This window comes from Ursus arctos, unplaced genomic scaffold, assembly GCF_023065955.2.
Source record: "Ursus arctos isolate Adak ecotype North America unplaced genomic scaffold, UrsArc2.0 scaffold_1, whole genome shotgun sequence".
Taxonomy (NCBI): domain Eukaryota; kingdom Metazoa; phylum Chordata; class Mammalia; order Carnivora; family Ursidae; genus Ursus; species Ursus arctos.
The window spans coordinates 4,255,708-4,280,282 of NW_026622763.1; the positions used below are offsets into that span (position 1 = coordinate 4,255,708).

Consider the following 24,575-nt stretch of genomic DNA (forward strand, 5'->3'; position numbering starts at 1 on the left):
TCAGTGGTCTAAAATTACAAATTTATTCTCTCAGAGTTCTGGAGGCTGGATATCCAAAACCAAAGTATCTGCAGAATCATGCTCTCTCTGAGGGCTGTAGAAGAAAATCCTTCCTTGCCTCATTTTAGCTTCTGCTGGTTGCCAGCAGTCCTTATTATTATTTGGCTTGCAACTACATCATTCCAGTTTCTGCCTCCATCTTCACATGACGTTCTTTCCTGTGTCTCATCTCTTTCTCTATATCCTTACAAGGACATCTGTCATTCATTTAGGGTCCCCTCTAATTCAGTATGACTTCTTCTTGACTTGCTTATATCCAAAAAGGCCCTATTTCCAAATAAGGTCACCTTTATAGGTACAATGGTTAGGACTTCCAATGTGTCTTTTGAGGGGACACAGTTCCACCCACAGCAAAAGCTAAAGAAGAAAAATATGTATGTCAAATAATTTTTCTGCATCAATTGATAAAATTCAACACTTTTTCATAATCTCTCAAAAACAGGGAAAGAAGACTTCCCTAACTTGATAAAAAGTCTGCAACAAACCTACAACTATCATTATACTTAACAGTGAAAGATCAAATGCTTTCTGCCTGAGATTAGTCAAAAGATCAGGCTGTCCTCTCTTCTCTCTCTCACTACTCTTACTCAGCGTAGTACTGGAAGTTCTAGACACCATGTAAGTCAAGAAAGAGATAAAAGACTATATGGGTTGGAAAGGATTAAATAAAACTGTCTTTATTTGCAAATGATATCACTGTCTACATAAAAAAATCTCAAGGATTCCACCAAAAAAACCTCCTGAAACTAGTAAATGAGTTCAGCAAGGTCACAGGATGCAATGTCAGCACACAAAAATCAATTATAATTTTAGATATTTGAAATGAACTTGTGCAAACCGATATTGAAAACGTAATAGTATTTGCGGTTGATCCTCCAAAAATGACCTATTTAGGTATAAATCTAGCAAAACATTACAGGATGTGTTTGCTGTAAACTGTAAAATGCTGCTGAAAGAGATCTGAATAAAAGAAGAGATATGCTGTGTTCATGGATTTGAAACTTAACGTAAAGATGTAATTTTCCCTAGATTGATCAACGGGTTTAATACAGTTCTACCAGACTCACAGAAAGGTTTTTGTAGACATAGTAAATCTTATTCTAAACTTTATATGAAAAGTATAGAAAGTAGAACAGCTAAAATAACCTTGAAAAACAAGAGATACCGTTTTTTCTGATATTAAAGCATATAGTTTACAGTAGTTTAAACAGGGTGGTATTTGCAGAGGGATAGATAGATAGCTAGATATAGATATAGATGACTAGAATGGAAAGTGCAGAAATAGACCCACACAAATATGCTCAACTGAGTTTTGACCCAGTGGAAAAAAATCCAGTGGAGGAAGGAGAGTCTTATTTTCAACAAATGGTGCAGGACGTCCATAAGTTCAAAAAAAAAAAAAAAGAGCCAAAGACCCTAACTTAATCCTCACACCCTATATAGAAGTTAACTCAAAATGAATAATAGGTTTTTTGTTTGTTTGTTTGTTTTTAAAGATTTTATGTATTTATTTGACCGAGAGAGAGACAGCCAGCGAGAGAGGGAACATAGGCAGGAGAAGTGGGAGAGGGAGAAGCAGGCTCCCTGTGGAAGAGCTTGATATGGGGCTGGATCCCAGGACTGCGGGATCACGCCCTGAGCCGAAGGCAGATACTTAACGACTGAGCCACCCAGGCGCCCCTGAATAATAGGTTTAAATATGAAACATAAAACTATTAAACTTTTAGAAGAAACCCTAGGATAAAGTGTTTAGGATCTAGGGCATGGTGAACGGTTCCTCAATATGACACCAAAAACACTGTCCACAAAAAGAAAGGAAAATAAATTGGACTTAAAAACTTTTTATATCTGAAAAACCCTGTTAGGAGGATGAAAAGACAAACTATAGACTGGGAGAAAATATTACCAAACCACATATTTCATAAAGAGCTCATATCTAGAATATATGTATTAGGAACTTTCAGTACTTAACATTAAATAAAAACAATAATCCAATTAGAAAATGGACAAAGGCATGAAGAGACATTTCACCAAAGAGGATAACTTGAATGGCGTGCACGAGAAGATATTCAAGGGAATAGAAATTTCCGGTCCTTAAGTGTGGTCTGCGCATAGAGACTTTCTTACAAAGTTTAATTTGGTGGGTGAAGAAGTAACTTTATAGTGGATATACCTGACAAAACACTACCTCAGCCAGGTGCTCAAGGTCAATATGAATAGTGATGGATCATAATTAATAGTATACCCTTCTGTTCAGAATTAAGCAACTGTCAATATACACTGCTATATGTATAAGATGTTATACATATAAACCTGGTAATAACTACAAATCAAGAACTGGTAATAGATGTGCAATAAATAGAGAGAAAGCAATCCAAATATATTACTAAAGCAAGCCAGTGAACCATGAGAGAAGAAAGCATGAGAAGAAAAGAAAAATAACCATAAAACAAGTAGCAAGGGGGGCGCCTGGGTGGCACAGCGGTTGAGCGTCTGCCTTCGGCTCAGGGCGTGATCCCGGCGTTATGGGATCGAGCCCCACATCAGGCTCCTCCGCTATGAGCCTGCTTCTTCCTCTCCCACTCCCCCTGCTTGTGTTCCCTCTCTCGCTGGCTGTCTCTATCTCTGTCAAATAAATAAATAAAATCTTTAAAAAAAAAAAAAAGTAGCAAGGGGTATGTGGGTGGCTCAATTGGTTGAGCATCAGACTTTTGATTTTGGCTCAGGTCATGATCTCAGGGTCGTGAGATTAAGCCCCACATCAGGCTCCACGCTGGGCATGGAGCCTTAGTGAGATTATCCCTGTTCTTCTGCCCCTCCTTTTCCCCAACCCTCCCCATGTGCATGCTCTCGCTCTCTGATGGGGGGGAAGATAACAAAATGGCAAATCCATACCTATCAGTAATTACTTTGAATGTAAATGGACTAAACATTCCAACCAAAAGACATAGGATAACAGAATGGTTACAAAAGCAAGACGTATCTGTATGCTACCTACAAAAGACTCATTTCAAACCTTAAAGACACAAGTAGATGAAAAGTGAAGGGATGGAAAGGCATTTATCATGCAAATACAAGTGGAAAGAAAGCCAGAGTAGCAATATTTATATCAGACAAAATAAACTTTAAAACTAAGGCTGTAAGAAGAGACAAAGAAGGACACTATATAATCATAAAATCCAACAAGAAGATTGTAAATATCCAACAATAATTGTAAATATTTGTGCATCCTGCATGGGAGCATGCAAATACATAAAGCAGCTAATAACAAACATAAAGGAAATAGCCAATAGTAATATAATAATAGTAGGGGTCTTTAACACCCCACTTATATCAATGGATAAATCATCCAAACAGAAAATCAACAAGGATACAGTGGCTTTGAATGACACAGTGGGCCAGATGTATCTAACAGATATATTCAGAACCTTCCATCCCAAAACAGCAGAATACACAGTCTTTTCAAGTGCACATGGAACATTCTCCAGAATAGATCACATTAGGTCACAAAACAAGTCTCAACAAATTAGAAAACATGGAGGTCATACCATGCATCTTTTCAGACCACAGTGCTATGAAACGAAATCAACCACAAGAAAAAATCTGGAAAAAACACAAATACATGGACATTAAATAACATGCTATTAAACAGTGAATGGGTCAAACAAGAAATCAAAGAGGAAATCAAAAAATACATGGAGACAAGTGAAAATGAAAACATAATGATCCAAAATCTTTGGGATGCATCAAAAGGTATTCTAAGAGGGAAGCTTATAACAATATAGGCCAACCTCAAGAAGCAAGAACAATCTCAAGTAAACAACCTAACTTTACACCTAAAGGAGCTAGGAAAGGAAGAACAAACCCCAAACGAGTACAAGGAAAGAAAGAAAGAATAGAGCAGAAATAAATGAGATAGAAACTTAAAAAAAAAAAAAAAAGACCAGATCATTGAAACCAGGAGCTTGTTCTTTGAAAACATCAACATAATTAATAAACCTTTAGCCAGACTCATCAAAAGAAAAAGAGAAGACTCAAACAGAAATGAAACAGGAGAAAGAACAACTGACACCACAGAAATACAAAGGAATATAAAAGAATATTCTGAAAAATATGCCAACAAATTGGACAACCTAGAAGAAATGGATAAATTCCTAGAAACATAACTTCCCAATACTGAATCAGGAAGAAATAGAAAATTTGAACAGACCAATTACCAGCAATGAAATTGAATCAGTAATCGGAAAACTCCCATCAGACTAAAGTCCAGGACCAGAGAGCTCCATAGGTGAATTCTACCAAACATTTAAAGAAGAGTTAATACCTATTCTTCTCAAACTATTCCAAAAAATAGAAGAGGAAGGGAAGGCTCCAAATTCATTCTGAGGCCAGCATTACCCTGATATTGAAACCAGGTAGACACCACAAAAAGAACTATGGGCTAATATCTTTGATGAACATAGATGCAAAAATCCTTGATGAAATATTAGCAAACCAAACCCAACAATATGTTTAAAAAAATCATTTGCCACAGTCAAATGAGATTTATTCCTGGGGTGCAAGGGTGTTTCAGTATTCACAAATCAATCAACATGATACATCACATCAACAAGAGAAAGGAAAAAAGCCATATGATCATATCAGTAGGTGCAGAAAAAATATATGACAAAGTACAAAATCCATTCATGATTTTAAAAAACTTTTAGCAAAATAGGTTTGGAGGAAACATACCTCAGCATAATAAAGGCCATATCTGAAAAACCCACAGCTAACATCGTATTCAGTGGTAAAAAACTGAGAGCTTTTCCACAAAGATCAGGAACAAGCAAGGATTTCCACTTTTACCACTTTTATTCAACCTGGTATTGGAAGTTCTAGCCACAGAGTGAAACATGAAAAAGAAATAAAAGGCATCCAAATGGGGAAGGAAGGAGGAGAACATTCACTGTTTGTAGATGACATGATACTATACATAGAAAACCTGGAAGAGTCCACCAAAAAACTACTAGAACTGATAAATGAATTCAGTGAGGTTGCAGGATACAAAATCAATACACAGAAAATCTGTTGTGTTTCTATATACTACTAATGAAATAGCAGAAAGAGAAATTAAGAAAACAGTACCTTTTACAAGTACACCAAAAATAATAAGACACAAAGGTAAGGAGGTGAAAGAACTATACTCCAAAAACTATAAAACATTGATGAAAGAAATTGAATGTGACACAAATGGAAAGATATTACATGCTCATGGATTGGACGAACAAATATTGTTAAAATGTCATTACTACCCAGGGCAATCTACAGATTTCATGCAATCCCTGTCAAAATGCCAACACCATTTTTCACAGAACTAGAATAAATAACCCTAAAATTTGTATGGAACCAGTTACAAATGACCCTGAATAGCCAATACAATCTTGAAAAAGAAAAACAAAACTATAGGTGTCACAATTCCAAATTTCAAGATACAGTACAAAACTGTAGTAATTGAAACAGGATGGTACTGGCACAAAAACAGACACAGATCAGTGGAACAGAATAGAGAGCCCAGACATAAACTCACGATTATATGGTCAATTAATCTTTGACGAACGGAGGCAAGAATATGCAATGGGAAAAAGTCCCTTCAACAAATGGTATTGGGAAAACTGGACAGCAATATGCAAAAATGAAACTGGACCACCTTCTTACACCATACACAAAAATAAACTCAAAATGGATTAAGGACCTAAATGTGAGACCTGAAATCATAAAAATCCCAAAGGAGAACAGACGGTAATTTCTCCAACATCAGCCATAGCAACATTTTTCTAGATAACGTCTCCTAAGGCGAGGGAAGCAAAAGCAAAAATAAACTATTGGGACTTCATCAATATAAAAACTCCTGCACAGCAAAGGAAACAACCAACAAAACTAAAAGACAGCCTACTGAATGGTAGGAGATATTTGCAAATGACCTGTCTGATAAAGGGTTAATATTCAAAATACATAAAGAACTTCTATAACTTGGGCGCTTGGGTGGCTCAGTAGGTTAAGCACGTGCCTTCGGCTCAGGTCATGATCCCACGGTCCTAGGATCAAGCCTCACATCAGGCTCTCTGCTCAGTGGGGAGCCTGCTTCTCCCTCTCCCTTTGCCTGCCGCTCTGCCTACTTGTGCTCTTTCTGTCAAATAAATAAAATATTTTTTTAAAAAAGAACTTCTATAACTCGACACCACAAAACCCCAAACAATCCAATTTAAAAATGGGTAGAAGACATGAAGAGGCATTTTTCCAAAGAAGACATCCAGGTGGTCAACAGACACATGAAAAGATGCTCAGCATCACTCATCATCAGGGAAATGCAAATCAAAACCACAATGAGATACCACCTCACACCTGTCAGAATGGCTAAACTCAACAACACAAGAAACAAGTGTTGGCAAGGATATGGAGAAAAAGGAACCCTCACACACTGTTGATAGAAATGCAAACTGGTGCAGCCATTGTGAAAAACAGTATGGAGGCTCCCTAAAAAATTAAAAATGGAATTACCATATGATCTAGTAATTCCACTACTGGTTATTTACCCAAGGAATTTGAAAACACTAATTTGAGAAGATATATGCACCTCTTTGTTTATTGCAGTATTATTAACAATAGCCAAACTTTGGTAGCAACCCAAGGGTCCCTCGACAGATAAATGGATAAAGAAGATGTGATATATATATACACAAAGGAATATTACTCGGCCATAAAAATGAAATCTTGCCATTTGCAGCAACCTGAATGGATCTAGAGGGTATAATGCTAAGTGAAATAGGTCAGAGAAAAACAAATACCATATGATTTCACTCATGTGGAATTTAAAAAAAAAAGGGGGGGAGACAAACCTTAACTATAGTTAGAGAACAAACTGATGAAACTGATGGTTACCAGAGGGGAGGTGGGTTGGGGCCAGAGGTGAAATAGGTGAACAGGATTAAGAGTGCATTTACCATGATGAGCACGAGGTAATGTATAGGGTTGTTGAATCACTATATCATACACCTGAAACTAATATATAACTCTGTATGTAATCATACTGGAATTTTTTTAAAAAATAGTATATACCCGTCATGGGCTGTGATGGCATTGGCACTTCCCCTCTATGTGTCCTCTCATGACTACATTCTAATCCTGAGAGAAGCATCAGACAAATCCAAATAGTAGGGCAGCCTGCAAAATTACTTGACCAGTAGTCTTCAAAACTGTTAAGGTCATCAGAATCAAGGACCATCCTGAGAAACCATCAAGCCAACAGTTGTCCAAGGAGACATAACAAGTAAAATGTGCAGCGGTATTTTCATTGGGTCCTGAACCATAAAGTTTATTTTTAAAAAAATGTTCAACATCACTAGCCATTAAAGAAATTGAAATTGAGATGTCACTACACACCTGTCAAAACAGCTGAAACAAAAAATGCTGATAATGCTAAATGCTGGTGAGGATGCAGAGAAGTTAGATTTCTCGTACATTCCTTTAAGCACCTTGAACCTGTAGTTACACTGCCTTCTGGCCTCCCTTGTTTCTCCTTAAAAGTCAGCTATTGATTATGTGAGGTCATGCATTTGTCATACTTGTAATTCTTGGATATTTGGGTTATCGTTTTTCAGTAAATTGAGGACATTTCAGCCATTTTTTTTCTTTGAATATTTCTTCTTTCTCTCTTCTTCTGATACATTACCTGTGTGTTGAGGCTTTTAATAGTGTCTCTTTCTCGGAGGCCCTGATTATTTTTCTCATTCCTTTTACTCTGTTCTTCAGCCTGCATAATCTCTATCAGTCTGTCTTCAACTCGACTAATTCTCTTTTGTACCAGTTCCCATCTGTTGTGTTCCTGTAAGTGAATTTTTTTTTAAGTATTTTATTGTACTTTTTAACTCCAGAATTGCCATTTGGTTCCTTTTTATAATTTCTACCTCTTTATTGGTCTCTCAACTTAATTTGATATGGTCATCATACCTTCCTTCTTCACTCCTGCATTACTTCCATTCAGTGAATTTATTTATAATGGCTGCTTTGAAATCTTTTTCTAATAAATTTGACATCTGGTCGCTCTCATTAAGCAGGTTCTTTTGCCTGCTTTCTTCCCCCCGTGTATGGGTCACTCTTTATTATTCTTTGCATGCCTCATAATTTTTTGTTGGAATCTAGACATTCTAGATAACTCTGAATACTGGTCTCTCCCCACCCCACCCCAGGCTTGTTATTGTTATTTGTTTGTATCTTGACTGGTTAGATTATTTCAGTGAAGTCTCATCACCTCCTCCACCAGGTGTGTCGACCCTTCAGTGTTGCTCCTCAGGGAGGCATAGCTTCAAGTATGCCAGCAGTCATGCTGGGACGACTATGGCACTGGTGGAGCTCTCGCCCACTCTTTCCCTGACCACACGCAGCTGATTAGCCCTGCTAATTGCGTGCTGTTTGCTCTACCAGAACACAGTACTGGAATGTGCTCTGGAATACACATTGTATTCCTCTGCGAATTATTCCAGTCAAATCATAGCTCCTTTCAGAGTAGTTACTGAAGTTAGTGTTTGATGTTTGTTCTGCCCCCAAGAGGACTTCTCTCAGCCATCTTATTCTTTGTTCTTTCCTACAAACTAGTCAGCCCACAGTCTAGGCTGTATCTTCATCTGATCTACAACGTTCCCAATTGCCTTTCACTACAGCCCCCACTGTTCTTAGGAGCACCTTTAGGTTTCAACTTCATAGTCTGTGGCAAATGGAGTCAGTTCCTTTAGGAAAAGATTAGAAGCTACCTGTTTTATGGGCTGTTTCTCCCCCAGGCAGAATCTCTGTGCTAGGCTTCTGGAGTTGGCGTGAGGACAATGGCAGCCTTCTCTCTAAGTAACACCCCATTCTAGGAGGTGAGCATCAAGTGAAGGGGAAGAAGAGTTAGCAGCCTGGGGTCCTCTTGGCTTGCCTCTCCCAGCATGAAACCACCACTTCACAAAGCAGGAGAAAGGCTCCCAGGGCCCAGTGTTCTCAGCACACTTTGCAGTCTCCATTCTAGACTAGGGATTGAACAGAAGAGAGCCCCTGCATCTCAGTTGTACCCACCTAGGACTTAGCCTGAGCAGCAGGGTGAGGGAAGCAGGATGGGAGGAGAGGGAACCCCATGTTCTGGGCTGCAGCAGTCTACATGGAGATCCACCTCACTGAGCTAGGAGAGAAAAACAGGGAATGGTCTTGGTTCAGATACCATGGACTCACTGTTCTTACCGCAGATTTGCTTGAATAGATGCTACATGAATAGAAATTTTCTGTTTTCCCTTAGGAGCCTTTCCAGAGGTCTAAATAGTTATTTTTAAAATTTTCACCAATTTCACTGGAGAGCAGGTTAGCAGAGTGCTGTCATACCACACGTCAGTTGTCTCTCATACTTTGCTGAGCTAACTGCTCTGGAAAACAGTTTGGCAGTTTCTTAAAAACTAGAACATACACTTACCATATGACCAAACAGTTATATTCCTGGGCATTTATCCCGGAAAAATCAAAGCCTGTGTCCCCACAAAAATCTGTACACAGCTGTTCATAGCAACTTTTTTTGGAATAGACAGAAACTGGAACGTACTTATTGGCCATTTGTATACCTTTTTTCGAGAAATATCTGTTCAGATCCTTTGCCCTTTTTAATTGGTTTCTTTTTATTATTGAGATGTAGGAATTCTTCATTTGTTCTACATACAAGTCTTTTATCAGATATATCCTTGTACCATCTTTGCAACTTCCTCAGAATCTATCATTATTTCAAAATAAAGAGTTTTTTCAAATGTTTAATATGAAGTACTCAAGTACATCTGAAACCGGTAAATATCTGAATAGTCAGACTGCATCGTCATCACAGTTGTGGTATTGTACTGTAGTTTTACAAGATGCTGCCACTGGTGGAAATCAGGTAAAGAGTACTTAGGATCTCTGTGTCCTTTCCTACAACTAACTGCATGTGAATCTCCAATTACCAAAAAATTTTTAAAATTCTTTTAAATCATATGCACACTAATATTTGCCTACTAGTTAGGGTTTTTTTTTTTTTTTTTTTAATTGGTGAACTTCTTAGAGCAGTTTTAGGTTCACAACAAAATTGAATAGAAGGTACAGGGATTATGCTCATGGATCGGAAAAATAAACATAGTTAAAATGTCTATGCTACCCAGGGCAATCTACACGTTCAACGCCATCTCGATCAAAATACCAATGACATTTTTCAAAAAGCTGGAACAAGCAATCCTAGAATTTGTGTGGAACCAGAAAAGACCCCGAATTGCCAAGGAAATGTTGAAAAAGAAAAACAAAGCTGGGGGGCATCACGTTGCCTGATTTCAAGCTATACGACAAAGCTGTGATCACAAAGATAGCATGGTACTGGCACAAAAACAGACACGTCGACCAATGCAACAGAATAGAGAACCCAGAAATGGACCCTCGACTTTATGGTCAACTAGTCTATGACAAAGCAGGAAAAAACATCCAGTGGAAAAAAGACAGTCTCTTCAATAAATGGTGCTGGGAACATTAGACAGCTATATACAGAAGAATGAAACTTGACCACTCTCTCACACCATACACAAAGATAAACTCCAGATGGATGAAAGACCTCAACGTGAGACAGGAATCCATCAAAATCCTAGGGGAGAACATAGGCTGCAACCTCTATGACATCGGCTACAGCAACGTCTTTCATGACACGTCTCCAAAGGCAAGGGAAACAAAAGAAAAAAATGAACTTTTGGGACTTCATCAAGATAAAAAGTTCCTGCACAGCAAAGACAACAGTCAACAAAACAAAGAGGCAACCCACAGAATGGAGAAGATATTTGCAAATGAAACTACAGATAAAAGGCTTGTATCCAAGATCTATAAAGAACTTCTCAAACTCAATATCCAAGAAACAAATAATCAAATCAAAAAATGGGCAGAAGATATGAACAGACACTTTTCCAATGAAGACATACAAATGGCCAACAGACACATGAAAAAATGTTCAAAATCATTAGCCATCAGGGAAATTCAAATCAAAACCACATTGAGATACCACCTTACACCAGTTAGAATGGCAAAAATGGACAAGGCAAGAAACAACAAATGTTGGAGAGGATGTGGAGAAAGGAGAACCCTCTTACACTGTTGGTGGGAATGCAAGTTGGTACAGCCACTTTGGAAAATAGTGTGGAGGTCCGTCAGAAAGTTAAAAATAGAGCTACCCTGGGACCCAACAATTGCACTACTGAGTATTTACCCCAAAGATACGGACATAGTGAAGAGAAGGGCCATATGCACCCCCAATGTTCATAGCAGCATTGTCCACAATAGCTAAACTGTGGAAGGAGCCAAGATACCCTTCAACAGACGAATGGATTAAGAAGATGTGGTCCATATATACAATGGAATATTACTCAGCCATCAGAAAGAACGATTACCCAGCATTTGCAGCAACATGGACAGGACTGGAGGAGATTATGCTAAGTGAAATAAGTCAAGCAGAGAAAGACAATCATCATACGGTTTCACTCATTTGTGGAACATAGGGATAGCAGGGAGATCGGTAGGAGAAGGAAGGGAAGAATGAAGGGGGAGTAAACAGAAAGGGGAATGAACCACGAGATACTATGGACTATGGGAAACAAACTGAGGGCTTCAGAGGGGAGGGGGATGGGGGAATGGGATAGGCTGGTGATGGGTAGTAAGGAGGGCATGTATTGCATTGTGCACTGGGTGTTATACGCAAGCAATGAATCATGGAACTTTACATCAAAAACTAATGATGTACTGTATGGTGATTAACATCATATAAAAAAAAAAGGTACAGGGATTTCCCATGTACCCCTAGTCCCCACACCCACCACAGTGGTACATTTGGTACATTCGATGAACCCACACTAACACATCTTTATCACCAAAAGTTTATCACTTACATTAGTGCTCAGTCTTCGTGTTCTACATTCTGTGGGTTTTGACAAATACATATATAGTCTTTTCAAGAATAAAATTTTAAATAAAGTAAAATTTTAAAAATATTTTAAAATAATTTTTAGTTATTTTAAATTAATTTTTAATTAATTTATAAATACATTTTTTAAGATTTAGAGCACAAGGAGGGGGAGCAGCAGGCAGAAGAAGAGGGAGAAGCAGGGAGCAGGGAGAACCATGGAGCAGGGAGCCTGACCTGGGGCTCAATCCCAGGACCCTGGGATCATGACCTGAGCCAAAGGCAGACGCTTAACTGAGTGAGCCACCCAGGCGCCCCTATAAATACATTTTAAGTTGTAGTTAAACAGTAGTTAAAACTTCACATACACAGCTCAACTCACCTTTGACAAGTACCCCTCAATCCTACTTTCCCTCTCCCCAATCCAAATGATATGTTTTTATTTTACTACAGTTCTGGTTACTGGACTTTCCTATCCAAATGTGAAATGCTGTTCAAATTTGATTCCTTTCATTTCTCCAAGATCTAGATAACACCAAAAAGCTTCTAAAACTTCATGCCCAATTCTCCACGTGCTTGCAAGCATCACACATGAACAAGGCTCCAGGCCACAAGAGACCATTTCTCTTCCTTTAAGAGATTAAAATATTAATTTGCTCTCCTTCGAACTCACTAGATTAGCAGAGTACGTCTTTACAGCATTCTTCAGGGGTGAACAAAAGGAGAAACTTTTATTCATGTTGTGACTTCTGTTCCTAATGACTTAAATGCAAAGGAATTATTTAAAGATATTTAAGTAAAGAAATTCTTGATAAAATAGTATGTATCAGTAGCTTGAACCCAAATTATTTTAGCTTTATAAAAATTGAAATATACTTTTTTTTTTAAATGGTTCCAGAAGAGAAGAAAGCTATGCTGCAGGAAATAGCTAACCAGAAAGGGGTATCCTGTCGTGCTCAAGGCTGGAAAGTTCACCTCTGTGCTGCTCAGTTGCTACAGCTGGTGGGTAGAGTTCTAGTAGTTGTTATGTCCTGCTGAAGAGAGGAACAAATGCCGGAGGCATCGGAGTTCACTCAGAGAGAGTTTCCTTTTGAGTAATTCCGAAGCATTCCCAAGTAACATGGGTTATGCAGAATTTTTATGTAAAATACATAATGTTGTAATTACTGTATCTATCCCAAGGTAGAATTCAAACATATCTTAGTCTGGTACCCAGAACCAAAATATATTGAACTGTGGTATAAGACCGACAGTTAAGGTTCAATATTTTGTGTTTCTGTGAATCTGAAACAGCCTCAGATGGCCTAACTGTAAGCCCTTGCTCCCTACAATGCTCCTTATCACAGGGACCAGGCTCAACTCCCACTTCTTCCTGATTAGTGGGCTTTAGTTCCCTGCCAGTTTGAAATATTGTTCGAATAAGCTGTCACATCCCCATGGTAACCAGGGAACACCTCTCCCTCTCGATACTACAAAGCCTGCCTCCTACAGCCCCTGCTTGTTCACTCTGTTCCTGAGTGCAGCCCCTGCGTGGCCCTGCGTGGTGTGTGGTGTCCTCCTCCCCTGGGCTGTGAGTATATTGACTAGTAAACTGCTATTGATCTCATGTGTCCAGTGTTGGCGGGTGTTACGTGTCCGTTTCCATAACCCTTGGGCGGGAATCCTTCCTTCACCAAGGAGGTGAAGGGGGGTGCAATCAAAACAACAACCTCATGAAGTTTTTCCATCTTTGGAGTAGCTGTGATCTGAAGAACATTGTCTATTATGAGTATCTTTGGGGAAAAAAAAAAAGTAGTGCCGTGGCTGCTTTTTGTACTTTAGAAAAGCATGTTTCTGTGAAACCTTTAGACTGGGTTTTTAGAGGAATGGTGAATTCAGGGCAGTAATTAAAAGTTATCCTTGAAGATAGGCCCTAAATTATTACTCATTGTTGATCAGTTTCCCTTGCTGTACATTAGCGCCCTAGTCCTTGGGAGAAAGGATTCTATCACCCAAATAGCTCTCATACCAGTTTACAGAAGTGATTCAAGGTGGGTGCATTTGCCTGAGGTTACCAAGGAAAAGTATCTCTGAGGCCATGATGCCCTTCCTATTGTGTGTTGCAGACGAATCTAGAACATGATGTTTATGAAAGACTCACCAACCTACAGGAAGGGATTATCCCAAAGAAAAAAGCAGCAACTGATGATGATCTGCACCGAATAAATGAACTGATACAGGTTTGACATAGCCCTTTCCCTCTGATCATCCAGTTTATGGGGTTGTCACTGCACGGTCTTACTTCTCCCGTTTCCCCTCCCTCTTTCACTAATACCTTTAGTAAAAACCTACTATTTGGGGTGCCTGGGTGGCTCAGTTGGTTGAGCATCCAATTCTTGGTTTCGGTTCAGGTCACGATCTCACGGGTCATGGGATCAAGCCCCACATTGGGCTCCGCACCTGGCGGGAAGTTTGCTTAAGACTCTCCCTCCCCCTCTGCTCCTCCTACCACCCCACCCCACCCCTGCTCGCACACGTGCTCGCTTTCTCTAAAATAAATTAATCCTAAAAAAAAAAAACAAACCTGTTTACTCTAGCCTGCATTATGAGAAAGACTAAAACATTTTTTTCTATGTGGAAGCCACAGAATGGCCTCATTCCATAGGTGAAAAGTTATTTGAAAGCCTGGTGGTCTCCTGGTGACTGATTGGTGTTGATGTCTTCTGTTGCAGGGAAATATGCAGCGGTGTAAACTTGTGATGGACCAGATTAGTGAGGCCAGAGACTCCATGCTTAAGGTTTTAGATCATAAAGACCGTGTCCTGAAGCTTCTAAACAAGAACGGGACTGTCAAGAAGGTGTCAAAATTGAAGCGAAAGGAAAAAGTGTAGACCCAGAAGAATCAGGACTTTGGAAACAGAATTTATGAAGAATGATGGTGGGGGTGGGGGGAGGGTTTTGGTTATTCTCAAAGTGGAACATTGAAATAAAGGAAGTGTTCCTTAATTCACACAAGAAAACAGGGACCCATGGTACCCAGTGGCACAAACGGATCAGAGCTCTTCTGAAGCAGTGAACTGCATTCTCTCTTACAGGCATATCCCTCTTAAACATGCTGTGTCATAAATGACTCCTGATGCATCAGTGTCTGCCAGTTAGAATCAGTGACACAAATGAATGGCTGGCAGTTTTCAGCCTTCTGGTTTATAAACTGTATTTATCTGATGGATTCCTGCAGGACCCATACTGAGCCTGGACTGAAATATCCGCTTGGACCATCTATTTTCTCTCTACACTGAAAATCAAACCTCTTCCCCTCATCCCAGCCGGTTCTTACTCTGTCTGACCTTCAAATGCCTGAGCTGGCCTTTTACAGCAATGCCATGGCACCGAGAGACTTGCCACATCTCACACTCTAAAGGGTTTGAACTATTAATTCTTGTCATTTTTTTAAAGAACCATTTCAGAGTGAAATCGTTATATTGTCTGTCCTGCGTGAGTCAGAGTTGGGTTTTCGTGGAGGTTCAGAGCAGGCAACACCCAAAGTTGCTCTGAGATCCTTGTTCTGAAGTACGTTCTCGGTTATTTGTACTTCTGTAGCTGGTGTGATGCTGTTAATTGTATGTACCACACATCTCCAAATGTTAATAAAGGACTCAAAGAGGTTTTTGTACATGAGCAGTTTGCATCTTTTTATAAAGTGAATCAGTGCTGTGCTGATCACCATGTGAGTGTGTGTCCTACTGTAATTTCTTACACAATGTTGGGAGTCTACTCTGCTAAAGTTTCGTTATTACACATAAATGGGTTCCACTTACCCTGGTATTTTGAAGATGTCACAACGGTAAAATCTGTTGGCTCTTGGTTATCTTGAATACAAGACTGTATTTTGTCCCATTGCAGGTATAAATTGGTCAAATTATAGAACAATTAAGGCTGCAGGAGTTGGGTGGAACTGCCACGGAGCGTGGATTTTCTTCACAAGGTTGCTCTTGCTTCCTCTGAGCTACCCGAATGGTATAGTAGCTTGACTTTCTTCCTTTGAATACAAGCAGGCATCTCTCTCCCTTTTAGCTGGATGTTCTCTTTCCTTAGGACATGGGTTGCCAACTTGAGTCTGGAGCTCTCCTCTTTGCCCTGACGTGAATAGATTTAAGACTGGAAGTCTCTGTCAGTTCTGACCAGGTCTTTGGGACCAATACTCTGGCTCACCTGGAACAGGCTTCCTCCAGTTGAAATGGTAAGCTCTCATCTGGTATAGCACTGGAGAAGAAGCAAGGTGGGCTTCTGATTAGGCCACATAGGCCTGTGTGGCCTAGGCTAAGAAGTCCTCAGAATAATCTCCACTGCTTCATGGAGCCAACTTTGAAAAGTATTATTGGTTGTTTGCTAGACACCAGTATAGTGTGCTAGACTGTGCTAGAGGAATGTTCCTTTGCCTCAGTTTCTCCTGTGCACATACTGCCCCAGTGAGCTCATGTGGTGTGCTGGCTATGATTCAGGTACTTGGGATCCTGCATTACAGATCTGTCTTCTCCAAAAGTATTGTCACCGCAATTTAAACAAAACAGACAACTCGTCAAAGGAAGCTTGTTAGTGCAGGTTAGAACAATAGCGTTTTCAGTATTTCCTTGCCTTATACAGTCAGAAGCTGGGAGAGTCTTGTCTGTGTCTAGTATGTTGTTTAAAAACAGCTTTATTGAGGCCTAACCTGCAATCAATTAAACATCTCAACATATACAATTTGATAAGATTTGACGTGTATACATGCCCATTTCACCATCACCATGGTCAAGGTCGTGAACATATCCATCAGACTCAGTAGTTTCTCCTGATGCCTCTTAATTTCTTCCCTCTCACCCCTGCCTGCCTCCCTATCTTCAGACAAACACTAGTCTGCTTTCTGTCACTAGATTAGTTTGCATTTTTTGGAATTGTATGTGAGTGAAATCATACAATGTAATCTTTGTAGGAAGGAATGTGTTTTCTTCTACTCAGCATAATGGAAATTTATCCTGAGATTTATCTGTGTTTCCAGAATTCATCGCTTTTTGTTGCTGAGTACCAAGCTCTGCACTGCATGCATGTCCCACAAGTTGTTTATCCATTCACCTGTAAAAAGACATTCAGGCTGTTAGCAGGTTCGGGTTATTACAGATATAACTGTTCTGTACATTTATGTTATTTATATGGACGTGTATTTGTATATAACTTTTTAATTGCTGATATTATATTAGTTGTGCTTTCCAGGGATTTATAAACAGGAGATAGTCCAGAGACCAAGTGGCTTTTGGTCTAGAAAAATATCATTCACAGACTTAAGGATTAGAAAGAATTGGAAATATATTTGAGGTAAGACTTGGATTTGGCTTCTTTTCTCTACAGTGGAGAATCAAAGAAACATAAATCGGGGGGGGGGGAGTTTTAACCCATCCGCTTTGTCTAGAAAATCTTTCATATGTATATTTTTTTTAGAAACCTGGATATTTCAAAACCTCATTAAATAGGAAATGCCTTATAGTATTTTCATTTTCAGTGATTTTATCGCAGTAATAATATAGAATCATACAATTTTAGAGTTTAAAAGTTGTTTAAAGATTATACAGTTCAACCCATCCTGTGAAAAAATGGACACGTTTGTACTTTATTACTGTAAATTACAGCACAGATATAGAAAACTACATGAAACAAATGTATAGCTTCATAAATTTTTAAAAGAACACTTTGAAATTACCACCCAGGGTGAAAAATAGAACTTTGTTAGTCACCTCAGAAGCCCCACAACTGTCCCATCCCAATCACAACTCTCTACCTCCCCCAAAATAGCCATGAACTTGACTTTCTCTTTCAAATAACCAATGTTATTGTTGTACAATTATGTAGAGCAAAATACCCAAATCTTAATAGATTTATGCTTTTTGACAAATACACCCTTAGCTGACATCCAAATAAAGATATATGTGACATTACCATAACCCTAAAAAGAGTGCTCCTTTGTAGTCAAAACCCCTCTGCCCCTACCAAGGTAAACATTGATCTGTCCATTATCAGAGGTTAGTTTGTCTGTTCTTGAACTTCATATAAATGGAATCATAGAGTACATATTTATTTGTGTCTTAATTTGAGATTCATCCATTTGGTGTATGTATCATAAATTGTTCCTTTTTACTGCGGAGTGGTAGTCTACTGAGTGAATGTGCAAGTTTATTCATTTCCCTATTGAAGGACATCTCGCTTGCTTCTGGTTTTTGACCATTGTGAATAAAGCTGCTATAAACATTTGCATGCAGGTTTTGTGTGGAAATAAATTCTCCAAATCCATTGGATAAAAACCAAGGAATGTGATTGCTGGCTCATAAGGTAAAATTATGTTTAGTTTTGTAAAAAACTTCCAAACTGGGGCACCTAGGTGGCTCAGTCAGTGAAGCGTCTGCCTTTGGCTCAGGTCATGATCTCAGGGTCCTGGGATCGAGTCCCACATCAGGCTCCCTGCTCGGGTGGGAGCCTGCTTCTCCCTCTACCTCCGCTTAGGCTCCCCTTGCTTATGCTCGCTCTCTCTCTCTCTCTCTGTCAAATAAAATCTTAAAAAAAAAAAAAAAAAACTTCCAAACTGTCTTCCAAAGTGGCTGTGCCATTTTACAGTCCCACCAACAATGAATGATTGCTCCATATCCTCTCCAAAGTTTAGTGTTGTTCACATTCTGGATTTTAGCCATTCTAATAGGTAGGTAGTGGTATCACTTTTATTTGCAATTCCCTAATGACATGATGCTGAGCACTTTTCTTATGCTCATTTGACATCTTTATATCATTTTTGGTAAGGTGTCTATTCAGATCTTTGCCTATATATTAATTAGGTTGTTTTCTGATTGAGGTTTTGGTGTTTGCTTTTTTAAGATTTTAGTTATTTAAGAGAGAGCAGGAGAGAGAGACAGCATGAGCAGGGGGGAGGGGCAGAGGGAGAGGGAGAAGCAGATTCCCCACGAGAAGGAAGCCCAATGTGGGGCTCGATCCCAGGACCCTGGGATCACAACCTGAGCCAAAGGCAGACACTTAACCGACTGAGCCACCTAGGCACTCTTCTGATTGACTTTTAAGAGTTCTTTGTATATTTAGGATACCAGTCTTTTTTCAGAAAGATAGGCATTTTGCAAATGCTTTCTTGCTATCTGCAGCATATCTTTCCATTTACTTAATAGTGCCTTTTGAAGAGCAGAAGTTTTCAATTTTAATAAAGTACAACATCAATATATTTTTTTGTGTGGATTGTGCTTTTGGATTATATCTAAAGACTCATCGCCAAACCCAATATCATCTATATTTTCTCCTATGTTTTGTTATAGAACTTTTTGTGTTTTACATTTAGATCTGTGATTCATGTTGAGATAATTTTTATGACAGTTGTAAGGTCTGTGTACGTGTGTGTGTGTGTGTGTGTGTGTGTGTGTGTGTGTCCAATTATTCCAGCACCATGTGTTGAAAAGACTATCTCCATTAAATTACCCTTGCTTCATTTGTCAAAGATGAGTTGACTGTATTTGTGTGGCACTATGTCTGGGCTCTTTATTCTGTTCTGTTGATATACTTGTTTATTCTTTCACCGCTACCACTCTGTTTCACTCCCTAGCTTTATAGGAAGTCTTGTAGTTGAGCAGTATGGATTCTCCAACTTTGTTCTTCACTGTTGTGTTAGCTATACTGGGTCTTTGTCTCTTCATATATTTTAGAATCTGTTAATAGCTATGAAATACCGGCTGGAATTTGGATTAGGATTACACAGAATCTGTAGTAAATTGGGAAAGAATTGACTTAATAATATTGTTTTAGTCCATAAATATGGATACCCCCATTTATTTTGGTGTTTATTTTTTCAAGAGTTTTCTAAGTTTCCTCATATACATCTTGTACATATTTCTTTTTTTTTTTAATGATTTTTTATTATATTATGTTAGTCACCATACAGTACATCCCCGGTTTCCGACGTAAGGCTCAATGATTCATTAGTTGTGTATAACACCCAGTGCACCATGCAATACATGCCCTCCTTACTACCCATCACCAGTCTATCCCATTCCCCCACCCCCTCCCCTCTGAAGTCCTCAGTTTGTTTCTCATAGTCCATAGTCTCTCATGGTTCATTCCCCCTTCTGATTACCCCCCCCCTTTCTTTATCCCTTTCTCCCCCTACCGATCATCCTAGTTCTTATGTTCCATAGATGAGAGAAATCATATGATAGTTGTCTTTCTCTGCTTGACTTATTTCACTTAGCATTATCTCCTCCAGTGCCGTCCATGTTGTAGCAAATGTTGAGAACTCATTCTTTCTGATAGCTGAGTAATATTCCATTGTATATATGGACCACAACTTCTTAATCCAGTCATCTGGTGAAGGGCATCTCGGCTCCTTCCACGATTTAGCTATTGTGGACATTTCTGCTATGAACATTGGGGTGCATATGGCCCTTCTCTTCACTACGTCTGTATCTTTGGGGTAAACACCCAGTAGTGCAATGGCTGGATCATAGGGTAGCTCAATTTTTAACTTTTTAAGGGACCTCCACACTGTTTTCCAGAGTGGCTGTACCAACTTGTATTCCCACCAACAATGTAGGAGGGATCCCTTTCTCCACATCCTCTCGAACATTTGTTGTTTCTTGCCTTGTCTATTTTTGCCATTCTAACTGGCGTAAGGTGGTATCTCAGTGTGGTTTTGATTTGAATTTCCTTGATGGCTAATGATTTTGAACATTTTTTTCATGTGTCTGTTAGCCATTTGTATGTCTTCATTGGAAAATGTCTGTTCATATCTTCTGCCCATTTTTTGATTTGTTTATTTGTTTCTCGTGTATTGAGTTTGAGAAGTTCTTTGTAAATCTTGGATACCAGTCCTTTATCTGTAGTGTCATTTGCAAATATATTCTCCCATTCCGTGGGCTGCCTCTTAGTTTTTCGGACTATTTCCTTGGCTGTGCAGAAACTTTTAATCTTGATGAAGTCCCATAAATTCATTTTATCTTTTGTTTCTCTTGCCTTTGGGGATGTGTCATGAAAAAGGTTGCTTTGGCCGATGACGTAGAGGTTGCTGCCTATGTTCTCCTCTAGAATTTTGATGGATTCCTGTCTCACATCGAGGTCTTTCATCCATTTGGAGTTTATCTTTGTGTATGGTGTGAGATAGTGGTCAAGTTTCATTCTTTTGCATGTAGCTGTCCAATTTTCCCAGCACCATTTATTAAAGAGACTGTCTTTTTCCCACCGGATGTTTTTTCCTGCTTTATCAAATATTAGTTGCCCAAAGAGCCGAGGGTCCATTTCTGGGCTCTCTATTCTGTTCCATTGGTCTATGTGTCTGTTTTTGTGCCAGTACCATGCTGTCTTTGTGATCACAGCTTTGTAGTACAGCTCGAAATCCAGCATTGTGATGCCCCCAGCTTTGTTTTTCCTTTTCAACAGTTCCTTGGAGATTCGGGGCCTTTTCTGTTTCCATACAAATTTAAGGACTATTTGTTCCAGTTCTTTGAAAAATGTCCTCGGTATTTTGATCGGGATAGCATTGAAAGTGTAGATTGCTCTGGGTAGCATGGACATTTTAACTATGTTAATTCTTCCGATCCATGAGCATGGAATATCTTTCCATCTTTTTATGTCTTCCTCAATGTCTTTCAAGAGTGATTTATAGTTTCTAGAATATAGGTCCTTTACGTCTCTGGTTAAGTTAATTCCAAGGTAACGTATGGTTTTTGGTGCTATTGTAAATGGGATGGATTCCCTAATTTCTCTTTCTTCAGTCTCGTTATTCGTGTATAGAAATGCAACTGATTTCTGAGCATTGATTTTGTATCCCGCCACGTTACTGAATTGCTCTATAACTTCTAATAGTTTGGGAGTGGCTTCTTTTGGGTTTTCCATGTAGAGTATCATGTCATCTGCAAAGAGAGACATTTTGACTTCTTCTTTGCCGATTCGAATACCTTTGATCCTTTTTTGTCGTCTGATTGCTGTTGCAAGGACTTCTAGTACTATGTTGAATAATAGTGGTGATGGTGGGCATCCTTGTCGAGTTCCTGATCTTAAGGGAAAGGCTTCCAGCTTTTCCCCATTGAGAATAATATTTGCAGTAGGCTTTTCATAGATGGCTTTTATGAGATTGAGAAATGTACCTTCTATTCCTACACTCTGAAGGGTTTTAATCAGGAAAGGATGCTGTATTTTGTCAAATGCTTTTTCGGCATCGATTGAGAGGATCATATGGTTCCTGAGTCTTTTCTTGTTGATATGATGTATCACGCTGATTGGTTTGCGAATATTGAACCACACTTGCATCCCAGGTATGAATCCCACTTGATCGTGATGGATAATCCTTTTAATGTACTGTTGGATTCTATTAGCAAGTATCTTGTTGAGGATTTTGGCGTCCATATTCATTAGGGAAATCGGTCTGTAATTCTCCTTTTTGAGGGGGTCTTTGTCTGGTTTGGGGATCAAGGTAATATTGGCCTCCTAGAAAGAGTTTGGTAGCTTTCCTTCTGTTTCTATTTTTTGAAATAGCTTTAGGAGAATAGGTATTATTTCTTCTTTGAATGTTTGGTAGAATTCCCCAGGAAAACCGTCCGGGCCTGGAGCTTTCTTATTTGGAAGGTTGTTTATCACTGACTCAATTTCTTCATAATTAATTGGCCTGTTTAAGGAATCAATTTCTTCCTGTTTCAGTCTTGGTAGTTTATAGGTTTCCAGGAAGGATTCCATCTCTTCCAGATTGCTTAGTTTATTGGCATATACCTGTTGATAAAAATTTCTAATAATCCTTCCAATTTCAATGGTGTTCGTCGTGACCTCTCCTTTTTCATTCATAATTTTAATAATCTGGGTCCTTTCTCTTTTCTTTTGGATAAGTGTTGCCAGTGGTCTGTCAATTTTATTGATTCTCTCCAAGAACCAGCTTCTAGTCCTGTTGATCTGCTCTACTGTACTTCTGGTTTCTGCTTGATTGATTTTAGCTCTAATTTTGGCCAACTGCTTCCTCGTGCATGGATTAGGCCTGTCCCTCTGTTGCTGTTCCAGCTTCTTGAGGTGAGAATATAAAAACTGCATTTTAGATTTTTCTATTCTTTTGAGTGAGGCTTGGATGGCTATGTATTTCCCCCTTAGGACTGCCTTTGCAGTATCCCATAGGTTTTGGACTGTTGTATTTTCATTCTCATTGGTCTCCATAAATTGTTTAATTTGATTTTTGATTTCCTGGTTTATCGAGTCATTCCTGAGCAGGATGGTTCTTAGTCTCCAAGTGTTTGAGTTTCTTCCAAATTTTTCCTTGTGGTTGAGTTCCAATTTCAGAGCGTTGTGGTCTGAGAATATGCAGGGGATAATTTCAATCTTTTGGTATCGGTTGAGACCTGTTTTGTGTCTCAGAACATGGTCTATTCTTGAGAATGTTCCATGGCCATTAGAATAGAATGAGTATTCTTTGGTTCTGGGGTGTAGTGTTCTATATATATCTATGAGGTCCAACTCATCGAGTATGGCATTCAAAGCCTTTGATTCTTTGCTTAGTTTTTGCCAGGGTGTTCTGTCTATTTCTGATAGTGGAGTGTTGAGGTCCCCTACTATTAATGTATTTTTATTTATACGTCTCTTTATTCTGGTTAAGAGTTGGCTTGTGTATCTTGCTGCTCCCCTGTTGGGGGCATATATATTTATAATTGTCATATCCACTTGTTGAATACTTCCTTTAAGAATAATATAGTGCCCTTCTGCATCTCTAACTATAGTCTGTAGTTTAAAATCCAATTTATCTGATATGAGAATTGCTACCCCAGCTTTCTTTTGAGGTCCATTTGCGGGAAAGATGGTATTCCATCCCCTTACTCTCAGTCTGAATGCATCTTTGGGTTCGAAATGAGTCTCTTGTAGACAGCAAATGGATGGGTCATTTCTTTTTATCCAATCTGCAACCCTGTGGCGTTTTATCGGATGGTTCAAACCATTTACATTAAGACTGATTACTGAGAGATATGATTTTAATGATGCCATGTTACCAGTAAAGTCTTTGTTTGTATTGGCTGTGACTTTCTGTTCTGTATCACTCTTGGGGCCTTTTTACTTTTATAGAACCCCCCGTAATATCTCCTGTAGGGCTGGTTTTGTGGTTACAAAATTGGTTAGTGACTGGCGATTCTGAAATGTCTTTATTTCTCCATCAATTCTGAATGACAGCCTTGCTGGATAAAGGATTCTTGGCTGCATGTTTTTCTCTGAAAGAGCTTTAAATATGCTCCCCCAACCCTTTCTCTCATTCCAGGTCTGTGTAGACAGGTCTGACGTAATTCTGATGGCTTTGCCTTGGTACGTGAGAAATTTCTTTGCCCTGGCCGCTTTCAATACTGTATCCTTGGATCTAATATTTGCTAAATGCACTATGATGTGATGTGGCATAGGTTTGTCGTGGTTGAGCTTGGGAGGGGTCCTCTCTGCCTCTTGGACACGAATGTTTGTTTCCCTTGCTAGATTAGGGAAGTTTTCAGCTACAATTTGTTCAAATATCTCTTCTAGACCTCTGTTTTTCTCCACCCCCTCGGGGATG

The 24,575-nt window shown here is 39.1% G+C and overlaps 1 protein-coding gene across 12 annotated transcripts in view; it reads left to right on the forward strand.

The window, feature by feature from the left end:
* Positions 1-15,668, forward strand: part of SAP130 (Sin3A associated protein 130) — a 79,267-nt gene extending 63,599 nt beyond the window's left edge. For 6 of the 12 annotated variants that reach the window (XM_026510227.4, XM_026510233.4, XM_026510230.4 and 3 more), the window contains 4 exons: positions 12,915-13,018; positions 13,494-13,586; positions 14,122-14,235; positions 14,728-15,668. In XM_026510227.4, coding sequence (XP_026366012.1) covers positions 12,915-13,018; positions 13,494-13,586; positions 14,122-14,235; positions 14,728-14,886 — 470 coding nt within the window. In that variant the 3' untranslated portion in view covers positions 14,887-15,668. Of the gene's footprint in view, positions 1-12,914; positions 13,019-13,493; positions 13,587-14,121; positions 14,236-14,727 lie in introns of those variants that run through there. The other 6 variants (XM_026510231.4, XM_026510236.4, XM_026510232.4 and 3 more) reach the window with 2 other exon arrangements.
* Positions 15,669-24,575: the final 8,907 nt, after the last annotated feature.